Source organism: Jaculus jaculus, chromosome 7 (assembly GCF_020740685.1).
Source record: "Jaculus jaculus isolate mJacJac1 chromosome 7, mJacJac1.mat.Y.cur, whole genome shotgun sequence".
NCBI lineage: Eukaryota > Metazoa > Chordata > Mammalia > Rodentia > Dipodidae > Jaculus > Jaculus jaculus.
The window spans coordinates 32,853,746-32,872,212 of record NC_059108.1 but is presented as its reverse complement, the minus strand read 5'-3'; the positions used below and the strand labels follow the sequence as shown (position 1 = coordinate 32,872,212).

At 42.6% G+C, this 18,467-nt stretch overlaps 1 protein-coding gene across 3 annotated transcripts in view; it reads right to left on the bottom strand.

Annotated features, from left to right (window-relative positions):
- Positions 1-4,649: 4,649 nt before the first annotated feature.
- Positions 4,650-18,467, bottom strand: part of Hs3st5 (heparan sulfate-glucosamine 3-sulfotransferase 5) — a 276,189-nt gene continuing 262,371 nt past the window's right edge. For all 3 annotated transcript variants that reach the window (XM_004660647.2, XM_045154544.1, XM_045154543.1), the window contains exons 3-4: positions 9,731-9,869; positions 4,650-6,404 (exon numbers count right to left, since the gene is read on the bottom strand). In XM_004660647.2, coding sequence (XP_004660704.1) covers positions 5,471-6,404; positions 9,731-9,837 — 1,041 coding nt within the window. In that variant the 5' untranslated portion in view covers positions 9,838-9,869 and the 3' untranslated portion in view covers positions 4,650-5,470. The remainder of the gene's footprint in view (positions 6,405-9,730; positions 9,870-18,467) is intronic.

Here is an 18,467-nt window from a genome sequence, read left to right as displayed (position 1 = left end):
CTTGTGGTGGCTTGAATAGATGGCTGTAAAATATATCCAGTGTTTTATTAGTTTGTAGTTTGCATCTGCAGCCACCTGGCTGGAGGCAGTGTCACTCAGGTGGATCTTAAGGTATGGTCATAGGTTTGAGATGTCAATCAAGAGATATGCAAAGAAAGTGTGTCTAGCTAGAGTTCCTGAAATGTGCTGGGCTGTGTGGCTTTTGGCCTTTAGGCCTATGCTACTCTTTGTCTGCTTGGTTCTGTGAAGGCAGGCAGCTTCTTCTGCCATTATGGAACTTCCCCTGGATCTGTAAGCTTCAATAAATTCCTTCCTCCATAACTGTGCCCAGTCTAGAAGATCATCTCTGTTTTCCTGATGGTGTCTGCTAAAGACCTCAGTTGGGATGTTTCCTTTGGGACACGGATTAGCTACCCATCAAGTTCTACCTGTTCAGCTCCCCAGTCCATTTTTAATTGGATTAATTTAATTGAATTTAATTAATTTGAAGTAGCCCTGTTGTTCATAAAGAGGCAATAAAAGGTAATTGACATGAAATCTTTAAAAGCCAAAAATATAAATTATAAGATATGTCATAAAGTACCATTAGTTAGAACCTCACCACATGGTCATAATTTGGCTTAATTTTCACTCGAATTAGCTTACAGAGTGAGGATTATAATTTATTCACAGATGTCAGGAGACCTGGATGTCCGACTTAAGAGGACAAAGTATTTTTGAAATACTTGAGTGATGTCAATTTTGGGGAAATAATACTAATTGCCAATTAATAGCATTATTTAGTGAAGTAGATAAAATTTACTATTTATTTTTCAATATATTGCTATATATTCTGATGTTTTCTATCTGACAAGAATTGTGACAAATTTATTTTACAATATTGTATATTTCTACCTTGTTAGCCCACATTGTTAAGATTTTGCTGTATTTAGTTATTTTTAGAAGGAATGTTTTCAGCAAAGTTTTCTGTTTTGCTATGTCTGTGGACTCTTTTCCTTCCTGGGAAGTGGTTGCTGAGTGTGCAGAAAGAGTACAAAAGGCTTATGCAGTAAGACAATTCATTTGGAATTCTCCATCCCTGCACCATCCTCACATGAGCTTATGAAGGCAGTGCAATTTAGCAAACAGCTAATTGGACCAAGAAAAAGCTGATCAGCAAGCCTGGAATTTATTCTGTATTTTTCCTCTGTCCTCACCTTCCCTTGATAGCAAAATGTCCTCAGTGTCCCAGGTAAGGATCTCTAAGAGTCCCTAGAGCGTACCCTCTTGGATGACCATTGTAGTAGCCACAACACCTTGGACCATGTTCCTACAAGGCTTTCCTGGCCCTGTGAATAGCACCCCACCTGACAATTATTCTCTCCAGGCCATTAGCATAATTGTAATAAATAAGATCAGATGTGATCAAGAGGGATTTACAGGTCTTTGACTTACCAGACAATAAGGATCAAAATACAGACATCTGTTACAAGGTACTCAATTCATTAAAAAAAAAAAAAAAAAGTGCCTGAATAAGTAGGGGGTTGTGTGTGGTGATGTCTAGTGGATAGGTGAGCGTCTTTGAGCTTTATCATAAGGGTGCATATTATATGAATCAGTAAGGAGCTGTGTGTGTTGGATTCCGGTGGATAGATGAAGCACTTGGAGTTTGAGAACAAAGACAGGTAATACCTGAATCAGAGGGTGGTTGTGTGCTGTGGCTTCTGATGGACAGTTGAGGGTCTTAGCATTTGAGGATGTCTACCTTTAGGTTTGTTGCTTCCTAGTCTCTGATTTAGGTTGTATAATTATACTTAGAATTCTTTGGGATCAACAATGATTCATAAAAAATGTCACCATGGGGCTGGAGAGATAGCTTAGCAGTTATGGCACCTGCCCGTGAAGCCTAAGGACCCTGGTTTGATTCCCCAGGTCGTATGTATGCCAGAAGCACATGGAGGTCCACGCGTCTGGAGTTTGTCGGCAGTGGCTAGAGGACTTGGCACACCCATCACATCCCCCACCCCCCGCACCTCTCTGTCTCTAATAAATAAGTAAATAAAAAATAAATCTTTAAAAATTGTCACCATGGCTTCAACATACTTTTTCCCTTTTCAGTTGGCAAACCTGTATGGTACTGCCAAGCCTCCAGAAAGAATGCAAGGTGTTCAATATGCAGAAGGAGTGACTCACTAAGGGCCAGCGGAGCTGCTGGAGCAGAGGGTGTCTCTAGAGGTTTGTTGCCAGACAGCAATAGGAAGCATTTTTCTCAATCAGAAGCCTGAGAATCTCCAGTGGAAGAATGTTATAAAGTCATACCTTCTTTTTCACTTCTTTTTATCTGGCCTAATCAGCACCCGGCTGTGGTTGCTTTTTCAGTGAAATGAAACACACCACCCCAGAAGTTTTGCAGAGCTGGGACCAGCTTGGAAGCTTTGTGGAGAGGCTCCAAGATTTAAATCACTTCTCGAGCTCATTCAGCAAGTGGACCGACAGGAATCATGGTGCCTCTTGAATATGACGAAGGGATGCTGCCTTTTAAGCTGAAACTAAAATCATGAAGGCTGGCTCAAGTTAAATGGAACCTTAGAAGACACTGTGACATTCTCTATACACAGCATTTAAAAGCTTCTATAGGAGGGATTTGGTATGCTGAATGTGGTTCTTAGCTGTGTATTGCACATTTCAGTACCACTAAGTAAATTTCTAATACTCTCATCACATAAATTTTAAGATCTTGAGGGGATCGATATGTTAATTAGCTTAATTTAATCATTGCACATTATGTCGCACAACCACAGTGTCGTGTGGTTTGTCATAAGTACAGCTAACCAAAATTTGTCAATATGTAATGAGAAATAAATAAAAAAGTATAATGTAAGAAATTATCACTGAGTAATTTTAATCCTTTAACTGAGGCTGAATTTTTGAAATGACACTGCCACTCCCACAGGCATAATTTGGCAGTCCCTGGCACAAACCCATATTAGCTGTGTAGTGTTCTGGGATTTCTTGTGTTAAGATTAATGCGAATCCAGTGGATGTGTCCTAGAATGTAATATTCAGAATTTACTCTGATTGTTTGCTGAGAGTTGTGGCACAGGGAAATATAAAACCAGGCTCTTCATAATGGTTTCCTTCATTGTCTGAAGGAGAAGTGACTGACATTTAGGCCTGAGACTCTCCCTGTAGTCAAGAGCCACCGGCCGGTAGGTGTTCATGTCCTGCCTGTGACATCCTGGGAGCACAACATGCCACTACTTCAGAAAATGATCACCAAGGCTGGGGCTGAGAGCCCCTATAATAGACCAGCACTAGAGGGGAAAAGGCTATTCATTTAGAAAAGCTCAGAGTGAACTCACCGGACAAAATAGCCCAGAGAAAATCAGCACTTATCACAAGGGTGAATGATTGTAATTTGGTGATTTCTCGAGGTTCTCTTAATGTGACATCAAACAGAATCATCTGAAATATTTCCCACTGGAGTGTGAAAATAACCTATCTTTTACTTGTGTTCCTGTATCTCTTTCAATCTTTTTCTGGATTATACTTAAACATAAGTCAGAGCATCTGATGTTAGCAAGACACCCAAGTAAGCCTTAATTTCCCGGGGTAGAAATAGGAACCTTATGTTTGTATTGTTCATAGCAACATTGCAATTTGATCACTTCTGAGAAGGTTAATAGAGAGTTCTGAGAACTTGTATTCATTTGTAAAGCATCAGCATCCATCGGTATAATTTTCTAACCTAATTTTGTCTAATTTCTTGCTGGTCTGACTATAATTAGAGGTTCAGAAAACAGTGTGATTCTTCTGGGCTTTGATTCTATTCATATATTTCTGTTTCTAGGGCAGAAACAACTGCAGGTAAAGGAATAGTTACTGAGTTGTAGACGGAGTGGTAGTGGGCTTCTTTGAGGTGGCTGTTCCTACCTGCTTTCCAGATGGTCAAGTGTTTTTAAGTGTACTCCACCTTGCTTTTGTTTTTAAGTTTTGTTTTTTTTTAATGGAGATACCTCCTTTTATTTATTTATTTATTTACTTTTACTTACTTATTAGAGTCAGAGAGAGAGAGAGAGAAAGAGAGGGAGAGAGAGAAAGAGAAAGAGAGGGAGAGAGAGAGAGAAAGAGAGGGAGGGAGAGAGAGAGAGAGAGGGAGGGAGGGAGGGAGAGAGGGAGAGGGAGGGAGGGAGAGAGAGAGAGAGAGAGAGAGAGAGAGAGAATGGGCATGCCAGGGCTTCCAGCCACTGCAAATGAAGTCCAGACACGTGTGCCCCCTCTGGCTAACATGGGTCCTGAGGAATCGAACCTGGGTCCTTTGGCTTTGCAGGCAAGTGCCTTAACCGCTAAGCCATCTCACCAGCCCCTCTACCTTGCTTGTTTTTTTTTTTTGGGGGGGGGTTCAAGGTAGTGCCTCATTCTAGCTCAGGCTAACCAGGAATTCACTATGTAGTCTCAGGGTGGCCTTGAACTCACAGTGATCCTCCTACCTCTGCCTCCCCAGTGCTGAGATTAAAGGTGTGTGCTACCATGCCCAGCTAGTCCACCTCGCTTCTTTAAATACAGTTTTACAAGGGTTTGAAACTCCAGTGAAGAAGGGAATCATTGCAAGTACCCTGACATACAAAAATCCTTCATTAGGGAAGTGAACAGGTGCACAGACAACAAAATGGCTTTAAAAGAAAGGTTGCACATAGAATAATTTTAATCCATTCCATCTTAAATACCACAATAAATTTAATTTTCACAATAAATTAAATAGCCATATTCAGTTTACAAAATAGAATTACTTAGTGTGAAACTGGTATTTACAACAATTTACACTATGTACATGACATTTCTCTTTGTTGACATATAACATGGAAGTAAAGGACTCGCCTTTCCAATGTGTGATTGACAGGTGACAGTGACATCATGGCCCACACGAGAAAACGATAGTGCAAAATCACCACAGGAACTTTGGAACAATGTCAATTTTATGAGATAAGACGTTCTTTAAAATCATAAGAAAATAGTGTATTCTGCTTCATGGCTCCCATTTAGCATCTGAATGGAAGAGCCAGCTTTCCCTTGGGAAAAAAAAAATGCACAACTGAATCCTATACTTCCTGAAGGCTCACAGCCATTAGTTTATTCCCACACATTCATCTTTTGGCTTCAACCTGTGAAAATGGCAGGTGACTAGCTCTGAATGAAGGAGACTAACTCTTTGAGAATGGCTGGAGTCACGTTCCCCTGGTACCACCACCTCTTTCTTTTCGTAAACAGCTTAAAAGGATGCAACTATGCGGAGGGCGATTCATTCTTTTTGTAAGTTTTCAGTAGAAAAAGAAGTAGTTGATGTTATATTTGGTCACACACTGCGTATGTACAAGTTTACATGGAAATCTGAGTTAGATAGCTGTGTCTAGGAAAAGTGCATACTTTAATCTAGAGGAGACGTCATGTGGTGTCTCTGGGCACAACACACAGTGTTGTATGAGAGATTATTTTAGGGCCAGTTCAATGTCCTCCCAGTGATCTGGTAAAATTTTTGATTGAAAGGGTGAAAGAATTTGCGCAATTTGGTAATGACAGAGGGGTCCACCTCTGGGTGAATGCGCCCCTTGCTGCCCGCCAGGCACTTATTAAAGATAATGTTGAATCTCAAGCAGTAAAAGCCTCTGGTGGCATTGAAATACAAGTTGTACTGACTTATCCTTGGAGGGAGATTGAGGAACTTCTCTACGAGCTGCAGTTCGGGCAGAGGCTCGGTGATGAGGCGGTCTCCGTCCACAACGTGGAACTGCTCAATTGGGAAGTATTTCAACCACCTTTCCAGATGTTTGGTGTAAATGCTGGTTCTCACGGCCTTGTACTTGGTGTTCACTTCACAGGTACTGGGGTCTATGGCCAGCTTCTCAAACTTGTGGTAAGTCTTGTTCTTCCTCTCCTTCCCCTCCAGCACCTGAGTGTAGTCCGAGATAGCTCTGGTGGTGGGCTCCCTGACGATGACCAGCAGCTTGATGGAGGCGTTCATTTTGTAAATCCTTTCTGGAACCTCCTCTGTGATGAAATAGGCCGGGCTCTTTTCAATTGTAATTTGCTGAGGGTAGGAAAAAGGCATCTTTTTCCTATACCACTCAATGCCCTTGGCGTAATTCTCATCGTTGTCAAAAAAGTGGATTTCTTGAGAGGCTTTGACCACTGCCGGGTGGAGGTTCAGCATCTCCAGCAGGGCCCTCGTGCCCCCTTTCCTCACCCCGATGATAATGGCCTTGGGGAGCTGCTGGACCAGGTCATGGAGGCGAACCTGCTCCTTGGAAGAGTTGCCCTTCCGGAACTCGTGCAGCAGGCCTCGCTTGAACTGCAGGGCTCGGAGGGGGAGTTCGGCCTGCCCGTGGGTGCTGCCCAGGCGGCCTTCAGCAGGGCAGATGGGCTGCAGCCTGCGAGAAAGAGACAGACAGGTCAGAGACTCACCCCAGCGCATCTCACTGCTCCGCTGACGAAAACCCCGCACGTACGAATAACACCACCACCATCCAGATGAACATATGTTCCGGAAGCTTTAAGTAACCTGGTAGTCAATGGAGCATGTATAATTGATGGGATTTTTCTTTTAAATTAGTCCTCCTTAAAATTTTTATATTCGCCAAGCACTTAATTGACTACAGCCTGTACTTATGCTCACAGTACAGGACAGACAAGTGACACGGGTCATACTAATGGCTTTTCAACAGCCCGCCAGTTAACGTCATTTAGGGAATGCAGAAAGCAGAGGATTAAAATCTTCAGCGAGGAGGCTGAAGGGCAAGGAAGGGGTCATTTGTCTCAGGCTTCCTGTGGTATTATCATTATTATAATTATAATTATTATTATTGCATCTCAGCAGCACTCACATGGCCTTAAAAATCTTTTGAGACATCCCAAAAGAGGTCTTGATCCTTGGCAATTTGCAACACCAATCTGCAAAGTTCCAATCTCGGCATTTGATGAGCATTTCATCTTATGATGATTTCTGTCTATGGCTTTGTGGATAAGCAAAACAAGTCTGCATTTCCTATTCCTCTCCTTCCCTTCCTACCAAAGAGGTTAGGATGAGGGTTTTAGTTTGCTGGATGCAGGGATAATCCCATTATCATCAGCAAGTTCCTGCAATACCCAGGCTCAGAAAACAGTAAGACCCTGACTGGGCCATATATCCCAGACACTCATTTGCGAGAAATACAAGCCAGGAAGTAGTCAGAAGGGAGGATTGCTACTTCCAGACAATCTCTGACAGTGAGCAACCATCTATATGTCACAATGATATTAGAATGGAATGACTATTTAATGTAGATGGATAAAAAAATTGAGTTTCCCTTTATATGCAATCTGAAACTAAACAAAAATTCACTATGATTAATGATCCAACTAGGCAGATCTGGGAAGTCATTATAACCTTCTTGGCCAAAGGGGATAATGCTAGTAAAGATGGCTGCCAAACCAAGTCTTTCAACAGAAAGCTTCTAGTTTTCCCAATAATTTGGGGTCTATGTCTCTTTGTTGCAATAAGGTATTGAAAGCCACTTGCTTTTCCTAAGAGACTGTTGCATTTTCAAGTGATGCTCAACTTACTCTGTACACTAGAACTTGGTGGGATGATCTTGGTTTGTACTTTGTTTAAATAGGTCTATACTATAGTACTTAAGAAACACATAAGCGTGGTATTTTTGTAATATTTGCACTTTGTGATTCTTAAAACTATTCATGCTCATGGTAGAAAGTATAAAAAAAAAATAAAACTGTCATAGAAACACGGGATTTATCCCAGTTAGTATTTTAGGACAACTTGAATTTATAAATTTAATGGGATTAATGTGCTAGGGTTCTAAATGAATGATATCAAGCTGTCAGTAGATACATAAAGACATTTTTAACTGTGACATTGATTAGGATATCCTAGGTCAGTTTTTTTCTTCTTCTTGGGTTTTTTTTTTTATGAAGGAAGCCCCAATTCTTCAAAGCACTCAGGGAGAAACTTCTCTCCTAAGCATCTAGGATGGCACATGTGCCATCCTTGCAAGAGTGGAGGGATTATCACTAATATGTTTTGCTGTAAGTTCAGTTCTCAGAGGTTGACCTAAGTGTCATTGCTATGACAGAGCTGGATGGAATTCCCTCTATGGAGAAAGTGTCACTTCCCTCCTCTACACCTTCTTCTTCTTTCCACTATCCACCCTAGGAGATCACAGTCTGCAGAACAGTGCTTTCTAGATTCCACAAGTTAGGAGAACATGTGAAAATAAGAGCAGATTCCCATCACGGGCTGCTGACCAAAACCCATAAAATCTTGAGATTGAAAGGGGCAGGAGAAGTCACCCAAGCCTCCTTTCCAGATCACAGGGTATTCAGTCACTAAAAGATGAGCCTCAGTAGGCATATGCCAATTTCAGATGTAATCTGTTCAAAACTTCAAGTGCAGGTTACTTAAAAAGCCCTGTAAACTATCCAGTTATTTATGCTAACTATCTTCTTAAGTGGTGGAGAGGGTTAAAATGAAAAGAAGCATCAACTCAATAATTACTCAGTAAAGAACTAATTCAAAATAGGAAGTTTTGATATGAAAGTTCCATTATGGACAACAAATGGACCGACTGCAAGGCTTTTCACTAATGAGTACATGGCACTTTAGGAAAATATACTAACATGGAGTGACAAGCTCTCAATTACACTTCCTGCACAGGTGACAGCTGTTGAGTGGTAGAATTTGGAATTGAAAGCCACCAAAGGGGTTAGTTTATGCCACTTGAGATGGACACTGACCAAAGGAATATGAGGACCACTGCTATCTTACTGTTAATATCTGAATGATAAGGAAGGCATACAGATTATTTTAAAATTTGGAAAGAACACTAAATGTAAAATATCTTCCTTTACAAATGTGGCAGCATTTTCATTGACTATGGGAATTAATTCAGAAAGAACCTACTTCAAGCTTATCAGTATAGCAATTCATTTTGTAGGACAAAATAGAGGGTTTGCATTCTAGAAACTAGCTCCTCACGTTGTCAATCATACTGCCTAGAAATTGGTCCAGGGACACATTGTGGATGGTCAGCTGACACGGCTGGTACTTCTGCAGGCCCAGCACCTTGAGCCAAACCCTAGCTCCGCAACGTTCCCTTCATGGATTTTCCACTGCTTTCTGGGCAATCACTCTGTGTGACAGCCTTGTCTGGTCTGCTCAGCTTCTGAAAACCAGAGCCAATTAACAGAGTTAAAAATCCATGCCTGCAGCCATCTTTCCAGGGCCATGGCTTGCAAGCTGATGAGCTGCTTTGACAGGCGCATACATAATGTCAGAGCTCCTGACTGTGCACGAATTGTCCACTCATAATTTTGAAATGGAGACATGTGAGTGCAATCACCACTGTTCTGCTATGACTGGTCAACGCCAGACAGATGCACACAGACCACACTGTGTTCTAGTCAATGGTATTATTATTATTGTTTACCACACACAGCTTTGTTCGTTCTCCCAAAACAAGTGTCCTTGTGCTCATGGTACAAGTGGATCTTTATGCAACACTTTGGTTTCAGCAATGTGGATCTCATTCTTTTAAGGTTTTTCTAAATCAAGACCAATTCTGTGGAAAAAACAAACAAACATACTTCTCGGGAATTTTGAGGGAGAAAAACAAACTGGATCAACTTAAAGCTCTATCCTACGGAAGTGTGCATCAAGAGACATTTAGTTTCACACTGGCATGGTGTATATTTAATCACCCACCTATCCAAGCTCCCAACTCTGGCGACTAGATACAGGAGACTCCCAACGGCAAGGCTTCCCAGCACCAGGAGCTTCTGTCTCAGCCACGCCTGCTGTTTGAATAGCATGGCCCTCCATCAACCTTCAGGACCGCGGCAGCCTGCAGGAGGAGAGACGGTGTGGGTCAGCAATCTCTCACAGGCTCTGGGGATGTGATGCCAGCCAGAGGCGGAAGACAGGTGGTTAGACAATACTGCACGATAACAGATTTCAGACCAACTCTGGCCATTTTCATGGTGGAACTAGTATTAGAAAACTAAGTTTTTTTGGTCTGGTCCATGATATAAGGTCAACCATGAACTCCACGAAGAAGTTATTAACTTGACAGAATCAGAATATGTTCAATAACTTTCTTCTTTTATTTATTTACATTTTTTAATTTCTTTGTTTAGTTTTGTTTATTTATTTGAGAGCAACAGATAGAGAAAGAGAGGGGGGGGGTGAATGGGTGTGCCAGAGCCTCCAGCCATTGCAAATGAACTCCAGATGTATGCCCCACCTTGTGCATCTGGCTTATGTGGATCTTGGGAATTGAGCCTTGAACTGGGGTCCTTAGGCTTCACAGCAAATGCTTAACTGCTAAGCCATCTCTCTAGCCCCAACTTTCTTCTTTTAAAATTTTTATTTTATTTGAGGAAGCAACAGAAAGAGGGGTAGAGAGAAAGAGAGAGAGAGAGAGAGAGAGAGAGAGAGAGAATGGGCATGCCAGGGGCTTCAGACACTGCAAATGAACTCCCACATGTTCCACCTTGTGTATCTGGCTTACATGGGTCCTGGGGAATTGAACTTAGGTCATTTGCCTTTGCAGGCAAGTGCCTTAGTCACTAAGTCATCCCTCCAGCCTTGTTCAATAACTTTTGAAGCAAATTAAAATTCTTGTACAGTATATGAAGTATTGTTTGTGTGCTAGTAAGTCATTCAAACACTAAGAAAATGAATAAGCTGAGGTTTGCCAGCAAAGCTACTGGTAAACTGCAAGTTCTTTATTTAGAAGAACAGAATAAATCTTGAAATTCTGAATTAGAAAGGGATCATTTTGGGCAAAACAATGACATATTCTATTTGCAATTTTAAAATTTGTTTTGGTTGTGGGTAGAGGAAGAAGGCGATATCAAAACTGATTACTTCATAAGTTTATCAGTGGCAACTGCTGGAACCTCATGTGTGAAGGCAGTGACTCTGAGGAATTTCTGTTCCTGCCAGATCAGTCCTGGATTCTGGAAGCATGCTTTGAATCGATACCCCTGCTGTGTGACCTCTCTGGATTCTCTGTGAATTTGAACCAGGACTTGCCTTTTTCCTAAGAAAGAACTTTACCTGGAAGCTTTGTTTTTTTTATACATGAGAAGCAGCGTAGTGTATGGCTTTACCAAGGCTGTTATTAAATTTTTAGGAAAAATGTAAGCTCCCAATTCAGAATTTCTTATTAAAAAGAAATCCAATCTCCTGTTCAAGATAAGACTGTTTGCTTCTTATTGAGACTGAAAGTCATAACCTAAGAAGAGAGACTCTGGACCCTGGCTAGAAATTATTTTGCTGCAATAGTATCTCCATATTGTATGTGAAGATTTTCTCTGTGCAAAAGTGATATGGTAGGATTGTCTGACTGATCTATATTTTCATTTATCAAGAAACTGCTGAGCACTGATAACATTTCAACCATTGGAGTAGGTACATGGGAGATTTCAAGAACGATTCTCTGGGTTTTCATCCTTAGAAAATTGACCATGTGGTCAGAGAATCATAGAGCACCTGGAGTGCACACGCACACAGCTCGATACACGTTACTACACAGAGCAGTGTTAGGGAGAGAAAGTCAAGGAAAAGATCAGATACTATCAATGTTATGTAAGAATTAATTAATTCATACTGTAGGAGGACATTTAAGGGAGGGAGATAAGAGCAGGACTCATCCAACACACTGTCAACAAACACTTCTGTCACACATGCTGTGTGTTGCGGTCTGGTCCGCATTGCTGGTAGAAATCACCCAACCAAGAGCAGCTCGTGGGAAACAAAGAGGCTTATTTTGGCTTACAGGCTCGGCGGGAAAGCTCTACGATGGCTGGGAAAATGATGACATGAACAGAGGGTGGACACCACCCCCTGGCCAACATAAGGTGGATCACAGCAACAGGAGATTGTGCCAAACATTGGCTTGGGGAAACTGGCTATGACACCCATAAGCCCATGCCCAACAATACACTCCCTCCAGGAGGCATTAATTCCCAAGTTTCCATCAGCTGGGAATTTAGAACTCAGAACAACTAAGCTTACGGGGGACAGCTGAATCAAACCACCACATTCTGCCCCTGGCCCCCATAAAACTGATAACCATACATGATATGAAATGTAATTCATTCAGTCCAACTTTAAAAGTCCCCATAGTTTTTAACCAATCCCAGTGATGTTCTAATATCCCAATAGTCAAAGGTCTTTTAGCTGAACCATAATAACAAAACAACCCCCCCCAAAAAAAAACAAACCATAATAGCACAGAATAAACATTCACACTGCAAAAGATGGCACTGGACATAGCAAAGAAATATTCAACCAATATAAGATTTAAAACAACCAGGGCAAACATCAAACTCTGTAGCTTCAAGTCCAACAACTCTAGCCAGTGATAAATCTCCAAATCCAACAATTCTAACCAATTCTAACAAGTCTCTGGCATTACAATTCTGCCCCTCCAGCTAGGCTACTCACAGTCGTGGAAAACTTCATCAGGGCCGGCAGCTCCTTAGCAGCCATCTCATGGTCCCGGCATCTCCACTGGGTCTCCACTGCAACCCACAGTTTATTTTCATAGCTCCAGGGGGTCTCCATGCAGGCATCTAGCAAACCTGCTTCACAATGCCCATGGCCATTTCCAAAACACAAGACCATGTTGCAAACTCAATGGCCCTCTTTCCAGCATTTCTTATACTCCACAATACCAGGTAAGGTGCCAATTTGTTAATCCAGGGGGGAATAAAGCAGACTTTGAAGAACAGGACACTCCTTGAGCATTCAGGCTCCATCAAAAGAGTCTACATTCCTCCTGTTTCCCCAGTGCTGGTCAGCTGGCCAAATCTCAATGGTTGTAATCTCTCAGTTGCAGCTGAATGGGCAGCAGTTCACCCAAAGGTTTTTCTTCCTGTGCCATATCCCTCTGCTCACACCAGTTCATTTCTACACAAAACAACCCTGTACAACTTCTCAGGTCCCAGGCATAACAGCAAGCTTCCCATACAAACTGGTAGCCGAGTCCAGGCAAAGCTCTTTCTCACCCTCATAAGCCAAACCTCACAATCCATAGTTCTTACTGCATTCAGGCCTTTTAACTCTGACCAGAGTAGTCCATCAATCTGTATTTATAGCACTGCAAGTCATCTCTTAGGCCAAGGTTTCAAATTCTTCCACATTCCTCTTGAAAATCAGCTCCAATGTTTCTGGACAATTTTCAGTGCCAGGGATGGGCTACCTCCAGTGAGTTGTTGGCCAGGGAGGTCCCTGATGCCCCCAAAACATTATAGGCCATTTCTCAGGCCCTTGGTTTCCCACCAGGAATAGATGGTAAGAACTTATTGCTGAAGACACCACATACTTGGGCTGCAAGGCCACTGAGAAATACTGTTGGAACTGAGCTGATAACATCCTCCATGTAGACCAGCTGACAGAAAGCTAGAAGAAGCCTTTCTACATGTAGTTCAATGGGAGAAATAGATACCACCAGTGAAGATACTCAACAGTGGACACTGCAAGCCTTATAATTGGCCAGCCAGGCCAAATGAGCCAACAGATGCAATAGTGGCACATCTGTCATGGCGGAAACCAACTGCCCTCTAATTGGACTGGAGGCCTGCTCCATGGGAGGGAATATATCCCTGATACTGAAAATTTAAAATAGGGATAGTCATGAGCCCTAGGGGTGTAATGTCTGCTGCTGTCTGGCTAAATGTATATACTATGCTTATCAAACTACCCAGTAAGCACTTCTTTTAATATTTATACCCTTATATTAATGCTACTCTCACTTTGGGTGGAGAATCTTCTCTTTTAAGATGACAGTGACCTCAGAACGACTCAGAAGGTATCATAGTGCTGGAAAGAAGTGACTGGAGTACTGAGTAACATCTCAATCACACCTTCCAAGGCTCAGGGTCTAATGTGGAAGAGGTGGCAGAAATAATGTAAGAGCCAAAGGAAGGGTAGGACTCCTTACAACATGCTCCCTCCAGACATAAAATGACCTGGATATCCATGACCTCATAGTGCCTGACACTACCTAAACAAGACCATCATAAGAGGAGGGAAAGATCATGACATCAAAATAAAAGAGAGACTGATTGAGATGGGGAGGGGATATGACAGAGAATGAAATTTCAAAGGGGAAAGTGGGGGGAGGGAATCATGGAAAATGTTAATAAAATTTGGGGGGCTGGAGAGATGGCTTAGCGGTTAAGCGCTTGCCTGTGAAGCCTAAGGACCCCGGTTCGAGGCTCGGTTCCCCAGGTCCCACGTTAGCCAGATGCACAAGGGGGCGCACGCATCTGGAGTTCGTTTGCAGAGGCTGGAAGCCCTGGCGCGCCCATTCTCTCTCTCTCTCCCTCTATCTGTCTTTCTCTCTGTGTCTGTTGCTCTCAAATAAATTAAAAAAAAATTTTTAAAAAAATTGGGAAAAAAATTTGAAAAAAAGAAAAGAAAATCAGCTCCAAGAGGCCAAAGCCGCACAGTCAGGTGTCTCGCTGCAATCCCACTCCTCGGTACCACTTCACTCTTGCTGTCAGGTCTGCATTGCTGGTACAAATCACTCAACCAAGAGCAGCTTATGGGAAAAAAGAGGTTTGTTTTGCCTAACAGGCTTGAGGGGGAAGCCCCATGGTGGCTGGGAAAATGACAGGAGCAGAGGGTGGACATCACCCCCTGGCCCACATAAGGTAGTTCATAGCAACAGGAAAGTGTGCCAAACACTGGCATGGGAAAACTGGCTATAACACTGATATACCTGTCCCCAACAATACACTCCCTCCAGGAGACATTAATTCTCAAACCTCCATCAGCTGGGAACTTAGCATTGAGAAAAACTAAGTTTATGGGGGACACCTGAATCAAACCACCACACTGTGCAACATGTGTATGGGCTAGATTCTATGCTGGGGTCCCTGAAGACTCATGATCAGCTAAAAGGACATAATTCTTGTCCCCTGGGACTCCACAGTCAGTGGAAAGGACATATGTTAAGCTAGTAAACATATATGGCGTTGATATACGCTTACAGATGGTATTAAGTGCGGCAAAGGAAACTTAGAGGATCCCATGAGAAAGTAGCACGGAGTGTGCTCCAGTCCGTCCTGAAGGAACGATGCCTGGGGGATGGCACTTTGAAACAAGCAAGGAATCACCAGCAGACCCAGGTGGTCAGGGAACCAGCACGCATGAAAAATGCTTTTTCAGTTTGAGAAAGAAAGGCAGGTAAGTCTAGACACTGGGAGGACAGTCAAAAGCAAGAGCTGGGCTGGAGAGATGGCTTAGCGGTTAAGCGCTTGCCTGTGAAGCCTAAGGACCCCAGTTCGAGGCTCGGTTCCCCAGGTCCCACGTTAGCCAGATGCACAAGGAGGTGCACGCATCTGGAGTTTGTTTGCAGAGGCTGGAAGCCCTGGCGCGCCCATTCTCTCTCCCTCTATCTGTCTTTCTCTCTGTGTCTGTCGCACTCAAATAAATAAATAAATAAAATAATAAAATTAAAAAAAAAAAGCAAGAGCTAAGTGGTGGTGGGAAGCAGGCTTCTGCAGGGGAATTGTGAGCCTGTGGTTTTGCCTTTCCCAGTGTTGCCTTGTGAACAACAGAATGGGAAAGAGAAGAAGAAAGAGCGAGAGGCTTCTGCAGGCTTCCGTGCAATAGCGCATTGTCAACATGTTTCAGGAAACCCTAAAACAACAGTCACAAAGCAGTAAGGTTTCACAGACAGGGACAGGGAGACTCGCCTTTTTCTCTCACTTTACTGCAGTCATGCAGTGGGTAGAAAATGGGGGGCAGGGTAAGGGCTGTGCTTCACAGAACACAATGTGGAACTTCCTTGTCCCTTGCAGATTGATGTCCCAGATCCTCAGAGCCACATGCCTGAAGTACAGACTTGTAATCCCCACTGACCAATGTGGAAACACTGCAGCAAGATACCCAGGAGAAATAACAAAAACCTCAGTCTGATTATCCAGCTGTCTCAGTTTGGTGGGTCACACCCTTGGGTAAGCAGACAGCTCTAAATGGTCTTTGAATTTCATGTACTTATAAATGATCTACACATGTTTCCTATACATCTGTTTCAAGTTGTTTACACGAATGTCCTGATAATAAATGAAGAATACTAATACATGCATAACAACATTTAAAGATATTGTAAAAATATGAGATAAAATATAAATTATAAAGAAAGAGATGCCCAGTACAGCAGAGGTTATGTAGAAGCTTCCCCAGTTAAATCCTTCCTTAGCAGCTCTGGGGCTCTGAGATTAGGTTTTCTAGACTTTTCTTTTCCTAACCACCAGGTGGGACAATCTCTCCTCTCCCGTCACTTCACAGTGTTGTAGGAATCATGAAATATGTGTTCTAGAAGTAACATCACTCTACAAAGGTTTATTAGCTTTTCACACTAATTTAAAGGATTATGTAGTCTTTGCCTTTTAGTGTGAATGAGTTTAAAGTGCATTCACAGATGAGTGATGAGGAATGACAGAGGAATCCCATGGCTAAGTGGGGAAGCTGTAAATGGGATGATGGGAAAGGAAAGCCTGCTTGGCCCATGGCTTGATTGGGGGTCAACAGCCTCACATTCAGGACCAAGGCAGAGCCAGGCTGAGGAAGAAATCTGGCCCTTTCAGGCATTTAAACGTAGCTCCTGCTCTCTCTTGTTCACCACTCTCCCCAGTTCACTGGCTCACCTATCTCTAGCTATATCCCACCCAATCTTTAAAGTCTGGGCTACATTGTAGCTCCTCCACAAAGTGTTCTCCAGCCAAGGGTGCTGCCCATGGTCCTCCTTGACCTGGACTGAACTTTTGTACTGGAGGTCAGAACCACAGTGAAGCATTTCATTGTTCCTGAGTGTTTGATGGCATCTGCTGCCTTTGTGTGATATCATCTCTCACCAATGGGCTAAGGCAAATCACAGACTCAGAAGCAATGGAACACTGAAGGGATCTGAGCCCAAATCAGCCTGCTTTGCTCTATAGGCCATTTTCATCTTCCTTTCTTCTCTTTGATCATGAGTGCCACTCAACTATTTTTCTTTATGATCTTGTTCTATCCAGGTGCTTAGTCCCATTAACTCCTTAATTTTAACCTTTGGCTATGTTTTCTGGGCTCTCTTTTGAAAATTGATGAGAGAGAGAAAGAGAGAACAGGTGCTCCAGGACTCTAACCACTGCAAATGAACTCCAGACACATATACCACCTTTTGCATCTGGCTTATGTGGGTATTGGGGACTCAAACCTGGGTCCTTAGGCTTTGCAGGCAAGCACCTTAATCACTGAGCCATCTCTCCAGCCTTTCTGAGTTCTTTCTATGGGATTGGACAGCCTTGTTGGTACTCCTCATGTAAGTTCTTCTCTCCCTGGTCTGCTTTTGGTAGTATGCCGGATCATGTTCAGTATCTCCCCCTGAGATCTCGGGCCTTGAGCCTATGGATTGGCCTGGACTGATCATCAGCACCCTTAGCTCAGCACTCTTTTTCAGCATGCTGGAAATGCCTTTCCCGTCTCCTTTATCAGCACTCCAGGATTCTACTGATTTTTTGGAGCTCTGTCGGATATGCTGATAGTCCCAGTCCAGCTTCCTTGTCTCTGAGATGCCTTACTCATGCCTACTTTTGGGTTTTCTCTTTGGGAGACCTAGTTACTTTTGTTTGTAAAGCCAGCGTACTCCCTACATGGCTCTCTCTTAAGGTCCACCTGGTCCACACACCATTCAAAAGACTTTTCTGTCTACAGTGATGCTGAGGAGGACTGAACTTTCCATTTGGATCTAAGTCAGTGGTGCAGTGAAAACACCACGGTATCCATGCCAAAAGAACTTGTGACATATTTTGCTCTAGATTTATCTTGCAAACCTTTGAATTTTGCTTTCCTCATCTGTAAGATGAAGGTGAGTGTGCCTGTCTCACAGGGTTGTCATGACATGCGCTGGGAAGGATGCTGAGGATAGAACTTTGTGAACATTTGAGCACTTCACAAAATGAAGCATAATTAATGTTTTTCAGGAGGCAAATGAATTAATGCTTGCAAGGCATTTTAATGAGGGCAAAACAAGTACAGTACTCATGAATAGAATAATTGGATTATAAAAAATATAGATTCACTTTAACTATAAATAATTTTTTTTTGTTTTGTTTTATGAGATAGGGTGTCACTCTAGCCCAGTCTGACCTGGAATTTATTATGTAGTCTCAGGCTGGTCTCGAACTCATGGCAATCCTCTTACCTCTGCCTCCCTGGTGCTGGGATTAAAGGCGTATGGTTCCACGTCTGGCTTCTAAGTATAAATCACTTTTTGTGGGGTCTCTTTGTAAACATTGAAATATTAACACTGTGGTTTCTATTCAAAGCAAGACGGCAGGCAGGTACACACACACACACAGACAATACTTGTTTTGTTGAACTGAGATCTCTTGAAACTTTTGAGAAATGAGGAGGTCATGCCTGCACTTTTTTGAGAATG